Raw genomic sequence first — 27,578 nt, 5'->3', positions numbered from 1 at the left:
CTAGAGGCTACAGGCTAGAGGCTAGGAATACAGGTTAGAGGCTACAGGCTTCAGGCTACAGGATACAGGCTAAGGATACATGCTAGAGGCTACAGGCAACAGGCTAGAGGCAACAGGCTACAGACTACAGGCTAGAGGCTACAGGCTAGAGGCTGCAGGCTACAGGCAACAGGCTAGAGGCTACAGGATACAGGCTACAGGCAACAGGCTACAGGATACAGGCTAAGGATACAGGCTAGAGGCTACAGGATAGAGGCTAAGGATACGGGCTAGAGGCTACAGGATAGAGGCTAAGGATAGAGGCTAAGGATACAGGCTAGAGGCTGCAGGCTTCAGGCTAGAGGCTACAGGCAACAGGCTACAGTCTAAGGATACAGGCTGCAGGCTAGAGGCTACAGGATACAGGCTAGAGGCTGCAGGCTTCAGGCTAGAGGCTACAGGATAGAGGCTAAGGATACAGGCTTCAGGCTAGAGGCTACAGGATAGAGGCTAAGGATACAGGCTGCAGGCTAGAGGCTACAGGATAGAGGCTAAGGATACAGGCTAGAGGCTGCAGGCTTCAGGCTACAGGATAGAGGCTAAGGATACAGGCTTCAGGCTAGAGGCTACAGGATAGAGGCTAAGGATACAGGCTTCAGGCTAGGGGCTACAGGATAGAGGCTAAGGATACAGGCTAGAGGCTGCAGGCTTCAGGCTACAAGATAGAGGCTAAGGATACAGGCTAGAGGCTACATGATAGAGGCTAAGGATACAGGCTAGAGGCTACAGGCTGCAGGCTAAGGATACAGGCTGCAGGCTAGAGGCTACAGGATAGAGGCTAAGGATACAGGCTGCAGGCTAGAGGCTACAGGATAGAGGCTAAGGATACAGGCTAGAGGCTACAGGATAGAGGCTAAGGATACAGGCTAGAGGCTACAGGCTACTTGTTGATCACTGTAGCCTTGTGTTTCTTGTTACTGTATCACACTCAGTCGTGCTGCCGTGTCTAGCTGTCATCATCATCATAGCAGATCCGGATGGATTATTGTAAATGCTCATAGTTTCCGAGACATTTCTCGGGACACACATTACATAACAGGCTAATGGGATTCTTGATCACTATCAGGAATGTTTAAACCCACAGGACCTATTTGGTTAAACAATATGTTGTCTTGTGTCATAAACTTCATTTTACCGGAAGCTCACAGAGCTGTCATAGGCTATGGGTAGTCATTACATAGACTATGGGTAGTCATTATATAGACTATGGGTAGTCATTATATAGACTATGGGTAGTCATTATATAGACTATGGGTAGTCTTTACATAGACTATGGGTAGTCATTATATAGACTATGGGTAGTCATTATATAGACTATGGGTAGTCATTACATAGACTATGGGTAGTCATTATATAGACTATGGGTAGTCATTATATAGACTATGGGAAGTCATTATATAGACTATGGGTAGTCATTACATAGACTATGGGTAGTCATTATATAGACTATGGGAAGTCATTTTATAGACTATGGGAAGTCATTATATAGACTATGGGTAGTCATTATATAGACTATGGGTAGTCTTTACATAGACTATGGGTAGTCATTACATAGGCTATGGGTAGTCATTATGTAGACTATGGGTAACCATTGCATAGACTATGGGTAGTCATTACCTAGGCTATGGGTAGTCAGTATGTAGACTATGGGTAGTCATTATACAGACTATGGGTAGTCATTACATTACATGGATAAGTGGCTCTCAGCGGTCCCAGTCACAGTTCCATCTTGTATAATGGTTGTATTCTCCAGCGGTCCCAGTCACAGTTCCATCTTGTATAATGGTTATATTCTCCAGCGGTCCCAGTCACAGTTCCATCTTGTATAATGGTTATATTCTCCAGCGGTCCCAGTCACAGTTCCATCTTGTATAATGGTTGTATTCTCCAGCGGTCCCAGTCACAGTTCCATCTTGTATAATGGTTGTATTCTCCAGCGGTCCCAGTCACAGTTCCATCTTGTATAATGGTTATATTCTCCAGCGGTCCCAGTCACAGTTCCATCTTGTATAATGGTTGTATTCTCCAGCAGTCCCAGTCACAGTTCCATCTTGTATAATGGTTGTATTCTCCAGCGGTCCGTCACAGTTCCATCTTGTATAATGGTTATATTCTCCAGCGGTCCGTCACAGTTCCATCTTGTATAATGGTTGTATTCTCCAGCGGTCCCAGTCACAGTTCCATCTTGTATAATGGTTTTATTCTCCAGCGGTCCCAGTCACAGTTCCATCTTGTATAATGGTTGTATTCTCCAGCAGTCACAGTCACAGTTCCATCTTGTATAATGGTTGTATTCTCCAGCGGTCCCAGTCACAGTTCCATCTTGTATAATGGTTGTATTCTCCAGCGGTCCCAGTCACAGTTCCATCTTGTATAATGGTTATATTCTCCAGCGGTCCCAGTCACAGTTCCATCTTGTATAATGGTTATATTCTCCAGCGGTCCCAGTCACAGTTCCATCTTGTATAATGGTTGTATTCTCCAGCTGTCCCAGTCACAGTTCCATCTTGTATAATGGTTGTATTCTCTAGCGGTCCCAGTCACAGTTCCATCTTGTATAATGGTTGTATTCTCCAGCGGTCCCAGTCACAGTTCCATCTTGTATAATGGTTATATTCTCCAGCGGTCCCAGTCACAGTTCCATCTTGTATAATGGTCGTATTCTCCAGCGGTCCCAGTCACAGTTCCATCTTGTATAATGGTTGTATTCTCTAGCGGTCCCAGTCACAGTTCCATCTTGTATAATGGTTGTATTCTCTAGCGGTCCCAGTCACAGTTCCATCTTGTATAATGGTTGTATTCTCCAGCGGTCCCAGTCACAGTTCCATCTTGTATAATGGTTATATTCTCCAGCGGTCCCAGTCACAGTTCCATCTTGTATAATGGTTATATTCTCTAGCGGTCCCAGTCACAGTTCCATCTTGTATAATGGTTATATTCTCCAGCGGTCCCAGTCACAGTTCCATCTTGTATAATGGTTATATTCTCTAGCGGTCCCAGTCACAGTTCCATCTTGTATAATGGTCGTATTCTCCAGCAGTCCCAGTAGCACATGGCAGGGCGGTCATTGGAATATATCAAATGAGAATGATGGATTTCAGCTTCAAGCTATGGTTGCCTGTAAACAATTAATGATAATTTCACGGTTTGTGTGGTCATTCCAATGATGTTGTTCATGCTTACAGGTGGAATTTCGAATGATTCCTAATCCGTTTGACAGTTTATCCTCTGTGTTCGGGTTTTACTATGGATTCTTCTCATCCGTGTACTTTTGGGGGATTTTCAGGTTTAGTAGTTTGCACGCCTTTGCCCTGATGGGTTCTGATTTCTTGACTTGTGAAATCATGATATATACTTATTCATGTCACTGAGGGAGAGAGGGTCATGTATAAGGTTTACATTCTGTCAGGATATGTTATCGTTAGCCATCAGGGATCCTCTGGGAGGAGAAGAGACACAGTCTGGTGCCAGTCACCATGACAGCCTGGAGATGGGGAGGAGCACTTTGGAGTAGAGGTCAGGTCAGATGAAATGAGGAAGAACAGATATCACTAAGGTTCTGTCTAGCAACAGAGATGCTTTGGCTGTTCAGATGTGTAGGAGGAGACTCAGCATAGGAGAAAGGGTTAAATATCAGTGCTTTGGCTGTTCAGATGTGTAGGAGGAGACTCAGCAGAGGAGAAAGGGTTAAATATCAGCGCTTTGGCTGTTCAGATGTGTAGGAGGAGACTCAGCAGAGGAGAAAGGGTTAAATATCAGCGCTTTGGCTGTTCAGATGTGTAGGAGGAGACTCAGCAGAGGAGAAAGGGTTAAAAATCAGTGCTTTGGCTGTTCAGATGTGTAGGAGGAGACTCAGCAGAGGAGAAAGGGTTAAATATCAGCGCTTTGGCTGTTCAGATGTGTAGGAGGAGACTCAGCAGAGGAGAAAGGGTTAAATATCAGCGCTTTGGCTGTTCAGATGTGTAGGAGGAGACTCAGCAGAGGAGAAAGGGTTAAATATCAGCGCTTTGGCTGTTCAGATGTGTAGGAGGAGACTCAGCAGAGGAGAAAGGGTTAAAAATCAGTGCTTTGGCTGTTCAGATGTGTAGGAGGAGACTCAGCAGAGGAGAAAGGGTTAAATATCAGTGCTTTGGCTGTTCAGATGTGTAGGAGGAGACTCAGCAGAGGAGAAAGGGTTAAATATCAGCGCTTTGGCTGTTCAGATGTGTAGGAGGAGACTCAGCAGAGGAGAAAGGGTTAAAAATCAGTGCTTTGGCTGTTCAGATGTGTAGGAGGAGACTCAGCAGAGGAGAAAGGGTTAAATATCAGCGCTTTGGCTGTTCAGATGTGTAGGAGGAGACTCAGCATAGGAGAAAGGGTTAAATATCAGCGCTTGTGTGACTATGTCTTGGTCGGTTCATCTGTTCGATCCTTTGGGATAAATAAACACGGTTTAAGCTTTCATAGCGTCCGTCGAGTTCTTACTCTGATAATTAGAACCTAACAGCCCTTAGCCTACATTATGGAGAAACCATAAACCTGTAGCGGTGCTTAGTAAGTGTACACGTCGCACACACGGTTAATCACAATAACTCAAGGTACGCAACTCCGTTGCTTTGTTTCGTTGCCATCTTTGCCCCATTCTATTAAATCAACACAACTCTTCTCCATTGATGTTCTGTATTATGTCATTCTGTATTATGTCATTCTGTATTATGTCATTCTGTGTTATGTCATTCTGTATTATGTCATTCTGTATTATGTCATTATGTCATTCTGTATTATGTCATTCTGTATCATGTCATTCTGTATTATGTCATTCTGTATTATGTCATTCTGTATTATGTCATTATGTCATTCTGTATTATGTCATTCTGTGTTATGTCATTCTGTATCATGTCATTCTGTATCATGTCATTCTGTATTATGTCATTCTGTAGTATGTCATTCTGTATTATGTCATTCTGTATTATGTCATTCTGTATCATGTCATTCTGTATCATGTCATTCTGTATTATGTCATTCTGTATTATGTCATTCTGTGTTATGTCATTCTGTGTTATGTCATTCTGTGTTATGTCATTCTGTATCATGTCATTCTGTATCATGTCATTCTGTATTATGTCATTCTGTATTATGTCATTCTGTATCATGTCATTCTGTATTATGTCATTCTGTGTTATGTCATTCTGTGTTATGTCATTCTGTATCATGTCATTCTGTATCATGTCATTCTGTATTATGTCATTCTGTATCATGTCATTCTGTATTATGTCATTCTGTGTTATGTCATTATGTCATTCTGTATTATGTCATTCTGTGTTATGTCATTCTGTATTATGTCATTCTGTATCATGTCATTCTGTATTATGTCATTCTGTATTATGTCATTCTGTATCATGTCATTCTGTATTATGTCATTCTGTATCATGTCATTCTGTATTATGTCATTCTGTATTATGTCATTCTGTATCATGTCATTCTGTATTATGTCATTCTGTATTATGTCATTCTGTATCATGTCATTCTGTATTATGTCATTCTGTATCATGTCATTCTGTATTATGTCATTCTGTATTATGTCATTCTGTATCATGTCATTCTGTATTATGTCATTCTGTGTTATGTCATTATGTCATTCTGTATTATGTCATTCTGTGTTATGTCATTCTGTATTATGTCATTCTGTATCATGTCATTCTGTATTATGTCATTCTGTATTATGTCATTCTGTATCATGTCATTCTGTATTATGTCATTCTGTATCATGTCATTCTGTATTATGTCATTCTGTATTATGTCATTCTGTATCATGTCATTCTGTATTATGTCATTCTGTGTTATGTCATTATGTCATTCTGTATCATGTCATTCTGTATTATGTCATTCTGTATTATGTCATTCTGTATCATGTCATTCTGTATTATGTCATTCTGTGTTATGTCATTATGTCATTCTGTATTATGTCATTCTGTATTATGTCATTATGTCATTCTGTATTATGTCATTCTGTGTTATGTCATTCTGTATCATGTCATTCTGTATTATGTCATTCTGTATTATGTCATTATGTCATTCTGTAGTATGTCATTCTGTATTATGTCATTCTGTATCATGTCATTCTGTATCATGTCATTCTGTATTATGTCATTCTGTGTTATGTCATTCTGTGTTATGTCATTCTGTGTTATGTCATTCTGTATCATGTCATTCTGTATCATGTCATTCTGTATTATGTCATTCTGTATTATGTCATTCTGTATCATGTCATTCTGTATTATGTCATTCTGTGTTATGTCATTCTGTGTTATGTCATTCTGTGTTATGTCATTCTGTGTTATGTCATTCTGTATTATGTCATTCTGTGTTATGTCATTCTGTGTTATGTCATTCTGTATTATGTCATTCTGTATTATGTCATTCTGTGTTATGTCATTCTGTGTTATGTCATTCTGTGTTATGTCATTCTGTATTATGTCATTCTGTGTTATGTCATTCTGTGTTATGTCATTCTGTATTATGTCATTCTGTATTATGTCATTCTGTGTTATGTCATTCTGTGTTATGTCATTCTGTATCATGTCATTCTGTATCATGTCATTCTGTATCATGTCATTCTGTATTATGTCATTCTGTATCATGTCATTCTGTATTATGTCATTCTGTATTATGTCATTCTGTGTTATGTCATTCTGTGTTATGTCATTCTGTATCATGTCATTCTGTATCATGTCATTCTGTATTATGTCATTCTGTATTATGTCATTCTGTATCATGTAATTCTGTATTATGTCATTCTGTGTTATGTCATTCTGTGTTATGTCATTCTGTGTTATGTCATTCTGTGTTATGTCATTCTGTATTATGTCATTCTGTATTATGTTTCATGTTTTGTGTGGAACCCCAGGAAGAGTATCTGCTGCTTTTGCAATGGCTAATGGGGAACCCTAATAAAATACCCCTAAAATACAAAATAAAGTGTATTCTCAAATACCTCGCTACTTGTTATTATTCATATTCTACACACTTCCATAGCAACAGTTACCAACCATCCACTTCCCCACCACCAGCAGCTACAAGACCCGTCGTTGGAATTCCATTCCCCTAACTGTTTAATGAAGTGTCATAATGCATTCCGTACTAGATTGAACTGCCATTCCTTCCTCTGTCATCAACTCAGCTCTCCTTCAGACTCACTGAGACGGTGTCTACATCCCCTTTATCCACATTTGTCTCAAAGTGAGCACTTGCACACTCGCCATCGTGGATTTAAAAGAATTGGAGTGATGAAAGCGTTGGCTGGAGGGACTTTCCAACCATTGTTAAAGGAGGGTGAACGGTTTGGCCATTAAGAAATGCAGTGGCCTTGACTGAAGCTAAACGTCTTGGAGGGGGGGGGGGGTATAATATGGGTGTCTCTTGTGTGTGTGTTCGCATGTGGCAAGTGTTTCTACATTCACTCTGCCAAAACAGTACACAGTTACAGTCACTCTACCCTTCTAGATCATTTGAAACAGTCCAACCAGGTCTTGTGCTAGCCAACGTATTTACCCAATTAGCTTCAACCAGCTGGTGTGCGACCGTGGCAAAGATAGCCAATCTCTGTGGCTAGTTAGGGACCGTCAATAAAGTACACAATGTAAATGGGACAGTATTTTAATCTTTCTATATTTGTATAGAATTTCTACAATTTATAGTTGGTTTTAGATGTTTTCTCCCCAATTTCATGGTATCCAATTGGTAGTTACAGTCTTGTCCCATCGCTGCAACTCCCGTACGGACTCGGGAGAGGCGACAATCTCAATCCGCGTGTCCTCCGAAACACAACCCAGCCAAGCCGAACTGCTTCTTGACACAATGCTCGCTTAACCCGGAAGCCAACCACACCAATGTGTCGGAGGAAACACCGTGTACCTGACGACCGTGTTAGCATGCATTGCGCCCGGCCCGCCACAGGAGTGGCTCTTCATTACGTTACGGTACTCTTCATTACGTTACGGTACCCTTCATTACGTTACCCTTCATTACGTTACGGTCGCTAGTGCGCGATGGGTCAAGAACATCCCTGCCGGCCAAACCCTCCCCTAACCCGGACGACGCTGGGACAATTGTGCGCCGCCCCATGGGTCTCCCGGTCGCGGCCGGCTGCGACAGAGCCTGGACTCTAACCCAGGATCTTTAGTAGAACAGCTAGCACTGTGTTGCAGTGTCTTAGACCACTGTGATACAGCCTGGATTCGAACCAGGATTAGACCACTGAGCCACTTGGGAGGCCCTGGTTTTAGATTTTTAAGTAATTGATTTGGAGCTATTGTCATTTCTAAATATTGTCCCATGTTCATTGTGTAATTTACTGATGGTCCCTAGCCTCATAGGGATATCGGATGTCAAACCAAATTGACCATGGGCATTACGATCGGGTCGCGTGAAGCTGCGCTCAGAATTGTTGATTTCTTAAGTGCTGCCATGTGTGTTGTTATATGGGTTGAAATATCCAAGGAAACTGTTACGTACCCTTCGTTCTGTTACGGTACCCTTCATTCTGTTACGTACCCTTCGTTCTGTTACCCTTCATTCTGTTACGTACCCTTCATTCTGTTACGCTACCCTTCATTCTGTTACCTACCCTTCATTCTGTTACCCTTCATTCTGTTACGCTACCCTTCGTTACGTTACGCTACCCTACATTCTGTTACGCTGCCCTTCATTCTGTTACGCTACCCTTCGTTCTGTTACGCTACCCTTCGTTCTGTTACGCTACCCTTCGTTCTGTTACGCTACCCTTCGTTCTGTTACGCTACCCTTCGTTCTGTTACGCTACCCTTCGTTCTGTTACGCTACCCTTTGTTCTGTTACGCTACCCTTCATTCTGTTACGCTACCCTTCATTCTGTTACGCTACCCTTCGTTCTGTTACGCTACCCTTCGTTCTGTTACGCTACCCTTCGTTCTGTTACGCTACCCTTCGTTCTGTTACGCTACCCTTCGTTCTGTTACGTACCCTTCATTCTGTTACGTACCCTTCATTCTGTTACGTACCCTTCGTTCTGTTACGCTACCCTTCGTTCTGTTACGCTACACTTCATTACGCTACCCTTCGTTCTGTTACGCTACCCTTCATTCTGTTACGCTACCCTTCATTCTGTTACGCTACCCTTCATTCTGTTACGCTACCCTTCATTCTGTTACGCTACCCTTCGTTCTGTTACGCTACCCTTCATTACGTTACCCTTCATTACGTTACGGTACCTTTCATTACGTTACGGTACCTTTCATTACGTTACGGTACTCTTCATTACGCTACCCTTCGTTACGTCACCCTTCATTATGTTACGGTACCCTTCATTATGTTACGGTACCTTTCATTACGTTACGGTACCTTTCATTACGTTACGGTACCTTTCATTACGTTACGGTACCTTTCATTACGTTACGGTACCTTTCATTACGTTACGGTACCTTTCATTACGTTACGGTACCTTTCATTACGTTACGGTACCTTTCATTACGTTACGGTACCTTTCATTACGTTACGGTACCTTTCATTACGTTACGGTACTCTTCATTACGTTACGGTACTCTTCATTACGTTACGGTACTCTTCATTACGTTACGGTACTCTTCATTACATTACACTTCATTACGTTACGGTACTCTTCATTACGTTACGGTACCCTTCATTGCGTTACATTACTCTTCATTACGTTACGGTACTCTTCATTACATTACCCTTCATTACGTTACGTTACCCTTCATTACATTACAGTACTCTTCATTATGTTACGGTACCCTTCATTACGTTACGGTACTCTTCATTACATTACATAACATTTTTTCCTATCTCACAAATCTCAGTTTTGGACGAGACTGACTTTATGACTAGAATTGTCCTATATACACTTTATAGTCAATTTCGACAGTATAAGAAATGTTTCTAACATATCAATGCCTTTTTCAAAACGAGAAGTTGCTGTTTTGGGGCAGTCGCTCTTTAAATCCATGACAGGGAGGGTGGAGAATCGGTTTACAGCCAGTCGCTTTCTCTTATCTTCATCCGTGTTAAACTGAGTTACTGGGCTGTTTAGAGATGGCCAGGGAAGAGGAGAGGAAGGATAGCTGTATTGTTGAGTTAATGGGAGAGGATAAACCTCTGGAAGGAGGGGAAGGGTAGATCAACCAGTATGAAATCTGTTATAGATCAACCAGTAGGACCATCAATGAGATGTAATCCTGTTATAGATCAACCAGTAGGACCATCAATGAGATGTAATCCTGTTATAGATCAACCAGTAGGACCATCAATGAGATGTAATCCTGTTATAGATCAACCAGTAGGACCATCAATGAGATGTAATCCTGTTATAGATCAACCAGTAGGACCATCAATGAGATGTAATCCTGTTATAGATCGACCAGTAGGACCATCAATGAGATGTAATCCTGTTATAGATCAACCAGTAGGACCATCAATGAGATGTTATCTGTTATAGATCAACCAGTAGGACCATCAATGAGATGTAATCCTGTTATAGATCAACCAGTAGGACCATCAATGAGATGTAATCCTGTTATAGATCAACCAGTAGGACCATCAATGAGATGTAATCCGGTTATAGATCAACCAGTAGGACCATCAATGAGATGTAATCCTGTTATAGATCAACCAGTAGGACCATCAATGAGATGTAATCCTGTTATAGATCGACCAGTAGGACCATCAATGAGATGTAATCCTGTTATAGATCAACCAGTAGGACCATCAATGAGATGTAATCCTGTTATAGATCAACCAGTAGGACCATCAATGAGATGTTATCTGTTATAGATCGACCAGTAGGACCATCAATGAGATGTAATCCTGTTATAGATCGACCAGTAGGACCATCAATGAGATGTAATCCTGTTATAGATCGACCAGTAGTACCATCAATGAGATGTAATCCTGTTATAGATCGACCAGGAGGACCATCAATGAGATGTAATCCTGTTATAGATCGACCAGGAGGACCATCAATGAGATGTTATCTGTTATAGATCGACCAGTAGGACCATCAATGAGATGTAATCCTGTTATAGATCGACCAGTAGGACCATCAATGAGATGTAATCCTGTTATAGATCGACCAGTAGGTCCATCAATAAGATGTAATCCTGTTATAGATCGACCAGTAGGACCATCAATGAGATGTAATCCTGTTATAGATCGACCAGTAGGACCATCAATGAGATGTAATCCTGTTATAGATCGACCAGTAGGACCATCAATGAGATGTAATCCTGTGACGCAGAAGCAAAGTGGATAATGACGCTGCATGCTTTTGCGTACAGTACCTCCAGTGATGGCTTGATGATGCATCTCCTGCAGACAGACACAAACCACAGCATATGGGTTATAATTAGAGGTCGACCGATTATGATTTTTCAACGCCGATACCGATTATTGGAGAATTAAAAAAGCCGATAACGATACTGTTGTGTCTGTTCATGTCTGTTTGTATCTGTTCATGTCTGTTTGTATCTGTTCGTGTCTGTTTGTATCTGTTCGTGTCTGTTTGTATCTGTTCATGTCTGTTTGTATCTGTTTATGTCTGTTTGTATCTGTTCATGTCTGTTTATCTGTTCATGTCTGTTTATCTGTTCATGTTGGTTTTGTTACAGTATTTTCTTTGGATTCTGCAGCAAAATAATTTCTTCCCCAGGATGTTACTGTTTTCTTATAGTAAAGTCTCTGTTGTACCATTGTTGATAACAGTGCCAGTGTCTAAACACAGCCTGAGTAGCTTAGCACTGTACATTTAGTGACTTAGCTAACGTAGATCTGTACATGTAGTGACTTAGCTAACGTAGATCTGTAGATGTAGTGACTTAGCTAACGTAGATCTGTAGATTTGTGTGTTGGGTGTTTCTCACCCTGTGTGTGTCGGTGTGTTTCTCACCCTGTGTGTGTCGGTGTGTGTTTCTCACCCTGTGTGTGTTTCTCACCCTGTGTGTGTCGGTGTGTGTTTCTCACCCTGTGTGTGTCGGTGTGTGTTTCTCACCCTGTGTGTGTTTCTCACCCTGTGTGTGTCAGTGTGTTTCTCACCCTGTGTGTTGGGTGTGTGTTTCTCACCCTGTGTGTGTCGGGTGTGTGTTTCTCACCCTGTGTGTTGGGTGTGTGTTTCTCACCCTGTGTGTGTCGGTGTGTGTTTCTCACCCTGTGTGTTGGGTGTGTGTTTCTCACCCTGTGTGTGTCGGTGTGTGTTTCTCACCCTGTGTGTGTTGGGTGTTTCTCACCCTGTGTGTTGGTGTGTGTTTCTCACCCTGTGTGTGTTGGGTGTTTCTCACCCTGTGTGTTGGTGTGTGTTTCTCACCCTGTGTGTGTTGGGTGTTTCTCACCCTGTGTGTTGGTGTGTGTTTCTCATCTTGTGTGTCGGTGTGTTTCTCACCCTGTGTATGTCGGGTGTGTGTTTCTCACCCTGTGTGTGTCGGTGTGTTTCTCACCCTGTGTGTGTCGGTGTGTTTCTCACCCTGTGTATGTCGGGTGTGTGTTTCTCACCCTGTGTGTGTCGGTGTGTTTCTCACCCTGTGTGTGTCGGTGTGTTTCTCACCCTGTGTATGTCGGGTGTGTGTTTCTCACCCTGTGTGTGTCGGTGTGTTTCTCACCCTGTATGTGTCCGTGTGTGTTTCAGGTGTACACAGCGTCGGGCCCCAATGGAACCACAGGGAAGACCTTTAAAGTTCACCTCCAGCTCTGGGATACGGCTGGACAGGAGAGGTACTGCATTCTAATGCATTTACATGTAGCTCATAAAGTGTTACATATGTGCCTATGATGCATTATAAAGGTAGGTATTCCTATGACTACCCTATCTTACCTAAGCTTTGCTTAGCATGAAGTCATTGACAAACCACTGCTGCCATTCAGTTTTGTAGCTAGATTTTTTGTTTAACTACTGTATATCTCAAGCTCTCACAACGTGAGAATCTCTCAAGGTATCACTCCCCCTTACCTTGTGGTTGATGTAGTTCTGCAAGGCCTTAACAAGACTTAACAATGAGGCGTCTTCACAGCGTCTTAACGAGCCTTAACAATGAGGCGTCTTCACAGCGTCTGAACAACCCTTAACAATGAGGCGTCTTCACAGCGTCTTAACAAGACTTAACAATGAGGCGTCTTCACAGCGTCTTAACTTCTTGCAACTATAGGGGGTGCTGTTCCGCATTAGCATATTTGGGTCTCCAAATTAAACTGCCTCGTGCTAAATTCTTGATCGTACAATATGCATATTATTGTTATTATTGGATAGAAAACACCTTCTAGTTTCTATAGAAGTTGGAATTTTGTCTCTGAGTGGTACAGAACAATATCTACAGCACTTTTCATGACAGGGGTTTGATTTCAGAAATTTTTACCCCTGATCTGGAGTCTGTTTTTAAGGCGACAGTGAATGCTATGAAGAAACCGACACTGCCTACGTCTTCCTCTGGGTGTCTGTACGTCATCACGTTTTGAATGGAGTCTATTGCACAATCCCAGCCATTATAAAACCACAAAATGTATAGGGACCGCCCTTTCTCGTCGCGCGCCTGAAGCGTGAAGGACATCGGACTTGCCTCATTCCAAATCCTTGTCTAACCAGCAATATTTCTCCGGTCATGTTTTCAGTCGTTATAGTTGTTAAAAACATCATAATGTAGTTAATTTGAACCGTTTTATAGCAATTTATATCCGTTTAGTGCGATTTTGAGGAATTTCTTTGTTGTGCACTCTGAAACTTTGGACACGTTTTGGGGTCCCGTTCGATCGTTAGTGGATATTTCGAAGGACAGAGGACATCTATCGACCAAAAGACGTTTATAACATAGAAAGGATACATTGCCCAAGAATATGATGGAAGAACATCTCAAAGTAAGCAATATTTAATATGATAAATCGTTGTTCTGTCGAAATATTTTAAACGCATATTTCGCCATTTTGTTTGGTATAGCTTCACTTGGCGAACCCTGTATTGAAAAGTAAGGATAATTTTAAAAATGTAAATCAGCGGTTGCATTAAGAACTAATTTGTCTTTCGATTCCTGTCAACCCTGTATTTTTTAGTCAAGTATATGATTAGCTTTCGATTAAACTAGATCACTCTGAAAGCTGACGTTCCTCATTTTGAGGCTTGAGTTGTGACTATTTCCATTGTATAACCACGGTTTTGTATGGCTAAATATGCACCTTTTCGAACAAACTGTATATGTATGTTGTAAAATGATGTTACAGGAGTGTCATCGGAAGAATTCTGAGAAGGTTAGTGAAAAAATTAATATATTTTGGCGGTGATTACGTTATAGCGCTCTTTGGCTGGAATCGATGCTCTGGTAACGTTTGCACATGTGGTATGCTAACTTATCGATTTATTGTGTTTTCGCTGAAAAACGCTTAGAAAATCTGAAATATGGTCTGAAATCACAAGAACTGGGTCTTTCCATTGCTATGCTTTGTCTATTTTTATGAAATGTTTTATGATGAGTAAATTGGTCATACACGTTGCTCTATCTAGTAATTCTAGTCGATTTGTGATGGTCGGTGCAATTGTAAACTGTGATTTCTACCTGAAATATGCACTTTTTTCTAACAAAAACTATCCTATACCATGAATATGTTATCAGACTGTCATCTGATGTTTTTTTTTATAGGTTATTGGCTATCAATATCTTAGTTGAGCCGAATTGGTGATAGCACCTGAAGGAGTAAGAAACTGATGGAGTTAGAATAGTGGTGTATTTTGCTAACGTGTTTAGCTAATAGATTTACATATTTTGTCTTCCCTGTAAAACATTTTAAAAATCTGAAATGGTGGCTTTATTCACAAGATCTGTATCTTTCATCTGGTGTCTTGGACTTGTGATTTAATGATATTTAGATGCTACTATCTACTTGTGAAGCTATGCTAGCTATGCTAATCAGTGTGTGGGGGGGGTGGGGGGTGATCCCGGACCCGGGGTAGAGGCTCGTGAAAGGTTAACGAGCCTTAACAATGAGGCGTCTTCACAGCGTCTGAACAAGCCTTAACAATGAGGCGTCTTCACAGCGTCTTAACAAGACTTAACAATGAGGCGCCTTCACAGCGTCTTAACGAGCATTAACAATGAGGCGTCTTCACAGCGTCTTAACGAGCCTTAACAATGAGGCGTCTTCACAGCGTCTTAACGAGCCTTAACAATGAGGCGTCTTCACAGCGTCTTAACGAGCCTTAACAATGAGGCGTCTTCACAGCGTCTTAACAAGACTTAACAATGAGGCGTCTTCACAGCATCTTAACAAGCCTTAACAATGAGGCGTCTTCACTGCGTCTTCACAGCATTTGTCTGTGTTGCTAGTGTAACCGGTGTGACGCTAGTTAGCGGTGGTGCGCGCTAATAGCGGTTCAATCAGTGACGTCACTCGCTCTGAGACCATGAAGTAGTTGTTCCCCTTGCTCTGCAAGGGCCGCAGCTTTTGTGGAGCGATGGGTAACGATGCTTCGTGGGTGACTGTTGTGGATGTGTGCAGAGGGTCCCTGGTTCGAGCCCAGGTAGGGGCGATTAGAGGGACAGAAGCTAAACTGTTACACTAGCGGGTCAGACACCTCGCTACGTACGAGAGAGAAACTGACGTGTCTGTTGATCTAAAAAAAAGCCTCAATGAGAGACAGACTGAGGCTGTGTCCCGAACCGCACCCTATTCCCTACGTTGACCAGAGCCTGGATTAAACTAATGCACTTCATGAAGCTTCTTGAGAATCAACCACTCTACATTCCAACCAGTGTTCATTTCTACTGTCCTGTAGGTTTTCAGCCCAACCCTCTTCCTGGAGATCTACTGTCCTGTAGGTTATCAGTCTAACCCTAATTTGGCGTATCTGATTCAGCTAGTTAAGGTCTTGTTGAGCAGCTAATTAGTAGAATCAAGGTGTGTTAAATTAGGGTTGGACTGAAAACCTACAGGACGGTAGATCTCCAGGAAGAGGGTTGGACTGAAAACCTCCAGGACAGTAGATCTCCAGGAAGAGGGTTGGACTGAAAACCTACAGGACAGTAGATCTCCAGGAAGAGGGTTGGACTGAAAACCTCCAGGACAGTAGATCTCCAGGAAGAGGGTTGGACTGAAAACCTACAGGACAGTAGATCTCCAGGAAGAGGGTTGGACTGAAAACCTACAGGACAGTAGATCTCCAGGAAGAGGGTTGGACTGAAAACCTACAAGACAGTAGATCTCCAGGAAGAGGGTTGGACTGAAAACCTACAGGACAGTAGATCTCCAGGAAGAGGGTTGGACTGAAAACCTACAGGACAGTAGATCTCCAGGAAGAGGGTTGGACTGAAAACCTACAAGACAGTAGATCTCCAGGAAGAGGGTTGGACTGAAAACCTACAGGACAGTAGATCTCCAGGAAGAGGGTTGGACTGAAAACCTACAGGACAGTAGATCTCCAGGAAGAGGGTTGGGCTGAAAACCTACAGGACAGTAGATCTCCAGGAAGAGGGTTGGGCAGCCCTGATATAGGGAAAAGGGTTCCATAGGGCTCTAGTCAAAAGTAGTGCACTATATAGGGAATAGGGTTCCATAGGGCTCTGGTCAAAAGTAGTGCACTATGTAGGGAATAGGGTTCCATAGGGCTCTGGTCAAAAGTAGTGCACTATATAGGGAATAGGGTTCCATAGGGCTCTGGTCAAAAGTAGTGCACTATGTAGGGAATAGGGTTCCATTTGGAACGCATACAAGAAGTGTTCTGCTATCAGAGACAAACACACTGGAAGGCAGCAGTTGATTCAAGGCTGCCAGTCCATTTATCAAGCTTTGACTCATAGTTTGATGACTCATCAGTATGTATTATGTCATGTGTATGTTACACACGAACACACACACACACACTTCAGCTCATTTTATTTCTGACCGGGCCTTCTCTATGCCAGAATGAGATTGCAATTCTCTAAATTGAAAGATCATAGCGAATTTGTGCCTTGAATCACTTTGCAAGCTGGAAGCTCCACTGGCAATCTTGGTAATTTAATTAGACGCTAAATTACGGAACTGTCACCATTGACAGATATATTCAGTATATGTGACACGTGGGAATCGAAACCACAACTCTTGATGTTGCCATCAATCAATCAATCAATCAAATGTATTTATAAAGCCCTTCTTACATCAGCTGATGTCACAAAGAGCTGTACAGAAACCCATTGAACTGTCGCCATCCCCATTCTCAAACCTTCTCTAAGCCAGTCCTCGGCTGATTGGTGACCCACGTTTCCCAAGCGCTAACTAACAAACCTGGTTAAAATAGTGGTATTTTAAACTGGAGGCCTGGGGCAAAACTGGAGACCTGGGGCAAAACCCTGGGGCAAAACTGGAGACCTGGGGCAAAACTGGAGGCCTGGGGCAAAACTGGAGACCTGGGGCAAAACTGGAGACCTGGGGCAAAACTGGAGACCTGGGGCAAAAACCTGGGGCAAAACTGGAGACCTGGGGCAAAACTGGGGACCTGGGGTAAAACTGGAGACCTGGGGCAAAACTGGAGACCTGGGGCAAAACTGGAGACCTGGGGTAAAACTGGAGACCTGGGGCAAAACTGGAGACCTGGGGCAAAACTGGAGACCTGGGGCAAAACTGGAGAACTGGGGCAAAACTGGAGACCTGGGGCAAAACTGGAGAACTGGGGCAAAACTGGAGACCTGGGGTAAAACTGGAGACCTGGGGCAAAACTGGGGACCTGGGGCAAAACTGGAGACCTGGGGCAAAACTGGAGACCTGGGGCAAAACTGGAGACCTGGGGCAAAACTGGAGAACTGGGGCAAAACTGGAGACCTGGGGTAAAACTGGAGACCTGGGGCAAAACTGGGGACCTGGGGCAAAACTGGAGACCTGGGGCAAAACTGTGTCAACATCCCGGTTCTAAATTGGAACGCCATTTGTAAAATTCTATTGTTGTCTCCCCTCCAGGTTCAGGAGTCTGACCACAGCATTCTTCAGAGATGATTCTGTTGTTGTCTCCCCTCCAGGTTCAGGAGTCTGACCACAGCATTCTTCAGTGATGATTCTGTTGTTGTCTCCCCTCCAGGTTCAGGAGTCTGACCACAGCATTCTTCAGAGATGATTCTGTTGTTGTCTCCCCTCCAGGTTCAGGAGTCTGACCACAGCATTCTTCAGTGATGATTCTGTTGTTGTCTCCCCTCCAGGTTCAGGAGTCTGACCACAGCATTCTTCAGTGATGATTCTGTTGTTGTCTCCCCTCCAGGTTCAGGAGTCTGACCACAGCATTCTTCAGTGATGATTCTGTTGTTGTCTCCCCTCCATCCAGGTTCAGGAGTCTGACCACAGCATTCTTCAGAGATTATTCTGTTGTTGTCTCCCCTCCAGGTTCAGGAGTCTGACCACAGCATTCTTCAGAGATGATTCTGTTGTTGTCTCCCCTCCAGGTTCAGGAGTCTGACCACAGCATTCTTCAGAGATGATTCTGTTGTTGTCTCCCTCCAGGTTCAGGAGTCTGACCACAGCATTCTTCAGAGATGATTCTGTTGTTGTCTCCCCTCCAGGTTCAGGAGTCTGACCACAGCATTCTTCAGTGATGATTCTGTTGTTGTCTCCCTCCAGGTTCAGGAGTCTGACCACAGCATTCTTCAGAGATGATTCTGTTGTTGTCTCCCCTCCAGGTTCAGGAGTCTGACCACAGCATTCTTCAGTGATGATTCTGTTGTTGTCTCCCCTCCAGGTTCAGGAGTCTGACCACAGCATTCTTCAGAGATGCTATGGGCTTCCTGCTCATGTTTGACCTCACCAGCCAACAGAGCTTTCTCAACGTCCGCAACTGGATGAGTACGTTGTGGTCTAGGTGCACACACACACACACACACACACACACACACACACACACACACACAGCACTTGAGATATTATATGCCATTTTGCAGACACATTTATCCAAAGCAACTTATATGTGGATACATTTTTCTTATGGGTGGCCCCAGCGGAAATCAAACCCATGACCATTGGCAATGCAAGCACAAGTGTTCTAGCAACTGAGCTACACAAGGCCACTTTACAAGACACATCTCTTCTAAACACCAGCATGCTTCAACCTGAATTGTACAGAACATGGCCAGGCCAGGGTTGGGGATTCAGTCAATTCATTTATTCAATTGAATAGAAATACGATTTTGCCCTTACCTTTATTTAACCAGTCAGTTAATAACAAATTCTTATTGACAATGATGTCCTGGCATTTGAAAGGAAGACAGTTTAATTAAGGCGGTATTGAAAGACCAGACAGGTCCTCAGTGGATCAATATCAATCAATACTGTAATCATCCTTTGAGCTAGGCCTGGAGGGAGGGCACAGGAAGTAGGCAAAGGTTAGTAGTAAACTGTTTTCTGGAGAAAGGAAAATGCAGACCTGGGTTAACGAGGCCCAGTCCTAATTTAGCGAGGACCAGACCTGAGTTAGCGAGGCTCAGACCTGAGTTAGCGAGGCCCAGACCTGAGTTAGCGAGGACCAGACCTGAGTTAGCGAGGCCCAGTCCAGAGTTAGCGAGGCCCAGACCTGAGTTAGTTAGGCCCAGTCCAGAGTTAGCAAGGCCCATACTTGAGTTAGCGAGGTTAACGAGGCCCAGTCCAGATTTAGCAAGGCCCAGTCCTAATTTAGCAAGGCCCAGACCTGAGTTAGCGAGGCCCAGACCTGAGTTAGCGAGGCCCAGACCTGAGTTAGCGAGGCCCAGACCTGAGTTAGCGAGGCCCAGTCCAGAGTTAGCAAGGCCCATACTTGAGTTAGCGAGGTTAGCGAGGCCCAGTCCAGATTTAGCAAGGCCCAGTCCTAATTTAGCGAGGCCCAGACCTGAGTTAGCGAGGCCCAGACCTGAGTTAGCGAGGCCCAGACCTGAGTTAGCGAGGTTAGCGAGGCCCAGTCCAGCATTAGCGAGGCCCAGTCCAGTGGTTCAAAACACTTCAAAAGAAGTGATCCTCACCCTGTATTAATCTGAAACAATACTTGTATTAATTAGCCAACGTTTTGACAGCAAGCTGCCTTCATCAGGGTAGTAGTATTCAGCTGTGACATTCTGTATTCTAATCACACTGATGGAATGTAAACCAATCAGGATTTAGGCCTAGCCATCCAATCAGGGTTTAGGCCTGGCCATCCAATCAGGGTTTAGACCTGGCCATAGCACTATCACAGCATCCTCATTAGTTGTTAATGATATTGTCAATACTTTAGACGCTAAAATTAAATGTGCTGCTTGGTTTGTAGACCTGTCAAAAGCTTTTTGATACTGTTGATCGTGTTATTTTATAGAATACGTTGTCCTCGATAGGTCTGAGCTCTGACGCCGTTTCTTGGTTTCATGATTATCTTAGTGACAGAACTCAGGCCGTCGTGATTGATGGGGTTAAGTCTGAATTTCTTGATGTACATAAAGGTGTACCACAGGGGTCCATTTTGGGACCTGTTCTCTTCACTATTAATATAAACAACATTGGTCAATCTGTTAAAAAATCATAAACTTCATCTATATGTGGATGATAGTATTATGTATGATATTGCCCTAACTGTTGATCTGACTGTTGATCTGGCTGTTGATCTGGCTGTTGATCTGGCTGTTGATCTGGCTGTTGATCTGGCTGTTGATCTGACTGTTGATCTGACTGTTGATCTGGCTGTTGATCTGGCTGTTGATCTGGCTGTTCATCTGACTGTTGATCTGACTGTTGATCTGACTGTTGATCTGGCTGTTGATCTGACTGTTGATCTGACTGTTGATCTGGCTGTTGATCTGACTGTTGATCTGGCTGTTGATCTGGCTGTTGATCTGACTGTTGATCTGACTGTTGATCTGGCTGTTGATCTGGCTGTTGATCTGGCTGTTGATCTGACTGTTCATCTGGCTGTTGATCTGACTGTTGATCTGACTGTTGATCTGGCTGTTGATCTGACTGTTGATCTGACTGTTCATCTGGCTGTTGATCTGACTGTTGATCTGACTGTTGATCTGGCTGTTGATCTGACTGTTGATCTGACTGTTGATCTGGCTGTTGATCTGACTGTTGATCTGGCTACATGTTCCATCATTAAAATGTCTCAGATGGACTACATGTTCCATCATTAGAATGTCTCAGATGGACTACATGTTCCATCATTAGAATGTCTCAGATGGACTACATGTTCCATCATTAGAATGTCTCAGATGGACTACATGTTCCATCATTAGAATGTCTCAGATGGACTACATGTTCCATCATTAGAATGTCTCAGATGGACTACATGTTCCATCATTAGAATGTCTCAGATGGACTACATGTTCCATCATTAGAATGTTTCAGATGGACTACATGTTCCATCATTAGAATGTCTCAGATGGACTACATGTTCCATCATTAGAATGTCTCAGATGGACTACATGTTCCATCATTAGAATGTCTCAGATGGACTACATGTTCCATCATTAGAATGTCTCAGATGGACTACATGTTCCATCATTAGAATGTCTCAGATGGACTACATGTTCCATCATTAGAATGTTTCAGATGGATTACATGTTCCATCATTAGAATGTCTCAGATGGACTACATGTTCCATCATTAGAATGTCTCAGATGGACTACATGTTCCATCATTAGAATGTCTCAGATGGACTACATGTTCCATCATTAGAATGTCTCAGATGGACTACATGTTCCATCATTAGAATGTTTCAGATGGACTACATGTTCCATCATTAGAATGTCTCAGATGGACTACATGTTCCATCATTAGAATGTCTCAGATGGACTACATGTTCCATCATTAGAATGTCTCAGATGGACTACATGTTCCATCATTAGAATGTCTCAGATGGACTACATGTTCCATCATTAGAATGTCTCAGATGGACTACATGTTCCATCATTAGAATGTCTCAGATGGACTACATGTTCCATCATTAGAATGTCTCAGATGGACTACATGTTCCATCATTAGAATGTCTCAGATGGACTACATGTTCCATCATTAGAATGTCTCAGATGGACTACATGTTCCATCATTAGAATGTTTCAGATGGATTACATGTTCCATCATTAGAATGTCTCAGATGGACTACATGTTCCATCATTAGAATGTCTCAGATGGACTACATGTTCCATCATTAGAATGTCTCAGATGGACTACATGTTCCATCATTAGAATGTCTCAGATGGACTACATGTTCCATCATTAGAATGTCTCAGATGGACTACATGTTCCATCATTAGAATGTCTCAGATGGACTACATGTTCATGTATACAGTGTATATAGTGTTTAATGTGTGTTTGATATTGTATTATACAGGGCGCATTTGTAAAAGAGACCTTGGTCTCAGTATGTCTTCCTGTCAAATAAAAGTTACATAAATCATCCTGGCTTTAGATTTAGGGAGAGCACAGGAAGTAGAAAAGGTGACTAAAAGGTCAACTATAGAATGAGTATGAGGGCCCACAGCGCTTCACATGTCCCAAAGAGATGGACACCAAAGGAAAAGGAGCGACTGGGAGGCAGAAAAAGGGTGCTTAGTGATTTTTTTTGTCCACAATGTTAACGGTGCCATGTTGTCCCCAGGCCAGCTGCAGGCCAATGCGTACTGTGAGAACCCAGACATGGTGTTGGTGGGCAACAAGGCAGACCTGGCGGACCAGAGAGAGGTGCAGGAGGAGCAGGCTAAGGAACTAGCCGACAAGTACGGGTGAGTAGGGGAGAGTTACCCCCGTCATCTACACAGACAGTGAGCTCCAAAAGTAGAGGGACAGTGACACGTGTTTAGTTATTTTGGCTCTGTACTCCAGCACTTTGGATTTGAAATGATACAATGACTATGAGGTTAAAGTGCAGACGGTCAGCTTTAATTTGAGGGTATTTTCCTCCATATCGGCTGAACCGTTTAGAAGTTACACCACTTTTTGTACATAGTCCTTCCATTTTAGGGGACCAAAAGGATTGGGACAAATTCACTGTATTAAAGTAGTGAAAAGTTTAGTATTTGGTCCCATATTCCTACCACTCAATGACTACATCAAGCTAGAGACTTGACAAACTTGTTGGATTCATTTGCTGTTTGTTTTGGTTGTGTTACAGATTATTTTGTGCCAAATAGAAATGAATAGTAAATTATGTATTGTCTCATTTTTAAGCCACTTTTAATGTAAATTTGAATAGAATATGTTTCTAAACACTTCTACATTAACGTGGATCCTACCATGGTTACCGACAATCCTGAATGAATAGCACAAATATCATACCCCCAAGACATGCTAACCTCTCACCATTACAATAACAGGGGAGGTTAGCATTTTATATCATACCCTCAAGACATGCTAACCTCTCACCATTACAATAACAGAGGAGTGTAGCATTTTATATCATACCCCCAAGACATGCTAACCTCTCACCATTACAATAACAGGGGAGGTTAGCATTTTATATCATACCCTCTAGACATGCTAACCTCTCACCATTACAATAACAGGGGAGGTTAGCATTTTATATCATACCCACAAGACATGCTAACCTCTCACCATTACAATAACAGGGGAGGTTAGCATTTTATATCATACCCTCAAGACATGCTAACCTCTCACCATTACAATAACAGGGGAGATTAGCATTTTATATCATACCCTCTAGACATGCTAACCTCTCACCATTACAATAACAGGGGAGGTTAGCATTTTATATCATACCCTCAAGACATGCTAACCTCTCACCATTACAATAACAGGGGAGATTAGCATTTTATATCATACCCTCTAGACATGCTAACCTCTCACCATTACAATAACAGGGGAGGTTAGCATTTTATATCATACCCTCAAGACATGCTAACCTCTCACCATTACAATAACAGGGGAGGTTAGCATTTTATATCATACCCTCAAGACATGCTAACCTCTCACCATTACAATAACAGGGGAGTGTAGCATTTTATATCATACCCTCAAGACATGCTAACCTCTCACCATTACAATAACAGGGGAGATTAGCATTTTATATCATACCCTCTAGACATGCTAACCTCTCACCATTACAATAACAGGGGAGGTTAGCATTTTATAGCATACCCTCAAGACATGCTAACCTCTCACCATTACAATAACAGGGGAGGTTAGCATTTTATATCATACCCTCAAGACATGCTAACCTCTCACCATTACAATAACAGGGGAGTGTAGCATTTTATATCATACCCTCAAGACATGCTAACCTCTCACCATTACAATAACAGGGGAGGTTAGCATGTTATATCATACCCTCAAGACATGCTAACCTCTCACCATTACAATAACAGGGGAGATTAGCATTTTATATCATACCCACAAGACATGCTAACCCCTCACCATTACAATAACAGAGGAGTGTAGCATTTTATATCATACCCCCAAGACATGCTAACCTCTCACCATTACCAATAACAGGGGAGGTTAGCATTTTATATCATACCCCCAAGACATGCTAACCTCTCACCATTACAATAACAGGGGAGTGTAGCATTTTATATCATACCTCCAAGACATGCTAACATCTCACCATTACAATAACAGGGGAGGTTAGCATTTTATATCATACAACCAAGACATGCTAACCCCTCACCATTACAATAACAGGGGAGGTTAGCATTGTATATTATACCCCCAAGACATGCTAAAGTAGTGAACTATATAGGGAATATGGTGCCATAGGGCTCTGGTCTAAAGTAGTGCACTATATAGGGAATAGGGTGCCATAGGGCTCTGGTCTAAAGTAGTGCACTATATAGGGAATAGGGTTTCATAGGGCTCTGGTCTAAAGTAATGTACTAACTATGGAATAGGGTGTCATTTGGGACGCAGTCGATGCCGCCTCTGTCATGTCTGAGTGCTGGGCTTGTCATTCAGAGCTGTACTAGCAGAGAGTTTGTGGTTCATTAACATAAAATAATACCTGGTGGATCTCTTCTCAAGACATAACCGGAGTCGTTTGGTTGTTATTACAACAGTCTCTATCAGTGTCTATCATGTTCAGTCCCTTCTACCCTGACGTGCTTGACATGGTCACTCAATTTAACTTTCAGATATAAGATACAACTAGTAAGACCAGGTAGAATGCTCTGATGTGGGTGTTGGTGTGATCCTGTCTGGTGTGGTCCTGTCTGATGTGGTCCTGTCTGATGTGGGTGTTGGTGTGATCTTGTCTGATGTGGGTGTTGGTGTGGTCCTGTCTGATGTGGGTGTTGGTGTGATCCTGTCTGGTGTTGGTGTGATCATGTCTGGTGTGGGTGTTGGTGTGGTCCTGTCTGATGTGGGTGTTGGTGTGGGTGTTGGTGTGGTCCTGTCTGATGTGGGTGTTGGTGTGGTCCTGTCTGATGTGGGTGTTGGTGTAGTCCTGTCTGATGTGGGTGTTGATGTGGTCCTGTCTGATGTGGGTGTTGGTGTGGTCCTGTCTGATGTGGGTGTTGATGTGGTCCTGTCTGATGTGGTTGTTGGTGTGGTCCTGTCTGGTGTGGTCCTGACTGATGTGGGTGTTGGTGTGGTCCTGTCTGATATGGGTGTTGGTGTGGTCCTGTCTGATGTGGGTGTTGGTGTGGTCCTGTCTGATGTGGGTATTGATGTGGTCCTGTCTGATGTGGGTGTTGGTGTGGTCCTGTCTGATGTGGGTGTTGGCGTGATCCTGTCTGGTGTGGTCCTGTCTGATGTGGGTGTTGGCGTGGTCCTGTCTGATGTGGGTGTTGGCGTGGTCCTGTCTGATGTGGGTGTTGGTGTGGTCCTGTCTGATGTGGGTTCTGTATGTCACCTGTAGGATCCCGTACTTTGAGACGTCGGCAGCGACGGGGTCTGAGGTGGACAAGGCGGTCCTCACTCTACTAGACCTGGTCATGAAGAGGATGGAGCAGTGTGTCGACAAACCCACCGCCGAGCCCGCAAACGGGGGAGGAGCCACCAAGCTGGAGGACGCTGCGCCTGACCAGAAGAAGTGTGCATGTTAGACTTGGCCCCTCCCACGTCCCCTTCTCCCTACTCTGATTGGTGCTCTAGCACCCCCTCTGGTGGCCAGACACAGAAGTGCAGCAGCATCATGATGTGTGAGGGGCAGTTCAAGCAGCCACATTGCAATGGCGCTGTAGTTCTGGCCTTGCATGGCCTGTGTGTACTGTGCTGGGCCTGACTATATGTCTCTCCTGTCCTGTCCTGTGTTGTGTCTCAAATGTCACCCTGTACCTTATTACAGGGCTCCCGAGTGGCGCAGCGGTCTAAGGCACTGCATCTCAGCACTAGAGGCGTCATTACAGACGCCCTGGTTCGATTCCCGGACTGTATCGCAACCGGCCGTGATTGGGAGTCCCATAGGGCGGCGCACAATTGGCCCAGCGTCGTCCGGGTTAGGGTTTGGCCGTCGTTGTAAAATAAGAATTTTTTCTTAACTGACTTGCCTAGTTAAAGGTTAAATATAGGTGAAATAAATATAGTGCATTACTAGTCAGAAGTAATGCACTATATGAATAGGGTGCCATTTGGGACGAGACTCTGGCCTACCAGAGGCCTATGCTTTATAGGACTTTATATCCCAATGGTGTTTACAAGTGTATGTCCAATCTAATCTACTGCCTTGGCTGTATTAAGGTCCTATCCATACTACAGTACCAATATTACAGTATATTAATAAAACATGTGACCACTTATTTATATATGATTTATATTTAGTTTTTTTTTGTGTATTTAAATATAAGTTCTCATTTTAGTTTTTTATGTATTTTTTGTTTTAGAATAAATGATGGTTCCACCCTTTAATTTGAATCCCCAAGTAACAGTAGACAATAAGTGTCTAGTTAAACAATAACAGTGTCAAGCTAAATGTGCATAAAAGACAGTAACAACTTTATCATATTGTAATATCACTCAGTCAGGAAAATATATTGCCAAAGCAGAACACCTAATCCCTTGATAACTGCCGTTGGCCTGTTTGTCTGTGTGCCAAAATCACCTTCACATTTCCTGTAGTCCAGGGCAGGTTTGTCTGTGTGCCAAAATCACCTTCACATTTCCTGTAGTCCACGGCAGGTTTGTCTGTGTGCCAAAATCACCTTCACATTTCCTGTAGTCCAGGGCAGGTTTGTCTATGTGCCAAAATCACCTTCACATTTCCTGTAGTCCAGGGCAGGTTTGTCTGTGTGCCAAAATCACCTTCACATTTCCTGTAGTCCGGGGCAGGTTTGTCTGTGTGCCAAAATCACCTTCACATTTCCTGTAGTCCAGGGCAGGATTGTCTGTGTGCCAAAATCACCTTCACATTTCCTGTAGTCCAGGGCAGATTTGTCTATGTGCCAAAATCACCTTCACATTTCCTGTAGTCCAGGGCAGGTTTGTCTGTGTGCCAAAATCACCTTCACATTTCCTGTAGTCCAGGGCAGGTTTGTCTGTCTGTCTGTGGTTGTTACCAAGGGCCTTTGGACATTCTTACCTACTAATCTCATGTGACAGACTTGGTAACAATAAATCTAGCTAGTTAGCTAGTTAGCTAGTTAGCTAGTTAGCACTCCAGATGTGGTTCTGTGTTCCCGTTTCTACAGTCGTTA

The 27,578-nt window shown here is 43.1% G+C and overlaps 1 protein-coding gene across 4 annotated transcripts in view; it reads left to right on the top strand.

The window, feature by feature from the left end:
- rab27b (RAB27B, member RAS oncogene family) overlaps positions 1-26,793 on the top strand; it is a 90,038-nt gene extending 63,245 nt beyond the window's left edge. For all 4 annotated transcript variants that reach the window (XM_071342337.1, XM_071342315.1, XM_071342326.1 and 1 more), the window contains 4 exons: positions 12,686-12,771; positions 18,740-18,843; positions 22,595-22,718; positions 25,805-26,793. In XM_071342337.1, coding sequence (XP_071198438.1) covers positions 12,686-12,771; positions 18,740-18,843; positions 22,595-22,718; positions 25,805-25,991 — 501 coding nt within the window. In that variant the 3' untranslated portion in view covers positions 25,992-26,793. The remainder of the gene's footprint in view (positions 1-12,685; positions 12,772-18,739; positions 18,844-22,594; positions 22,719-25,804) is intronic.
- The last annotated feature ends 785 nt before the right edge of the window (positions 26,794-27,578 follow it).

The sequence above is a fragment of the Salvelinus alpinus genome, chromosome 1 (assembly GCF_045679555.1).
Source record: "Salvelinus alpinus chromosome 1, SLU_Salpinus.1, whole genome shotgun sequence".
NCBI lineage: Eukaryota > Metazoa > Chordata > Actinopteri > Salmoniformes > Salmonidae > Salvelinus > Salvelinus alpinus.
This window is presented reverse-complemented; position numbering and strand designations above follow the sequence as displayed.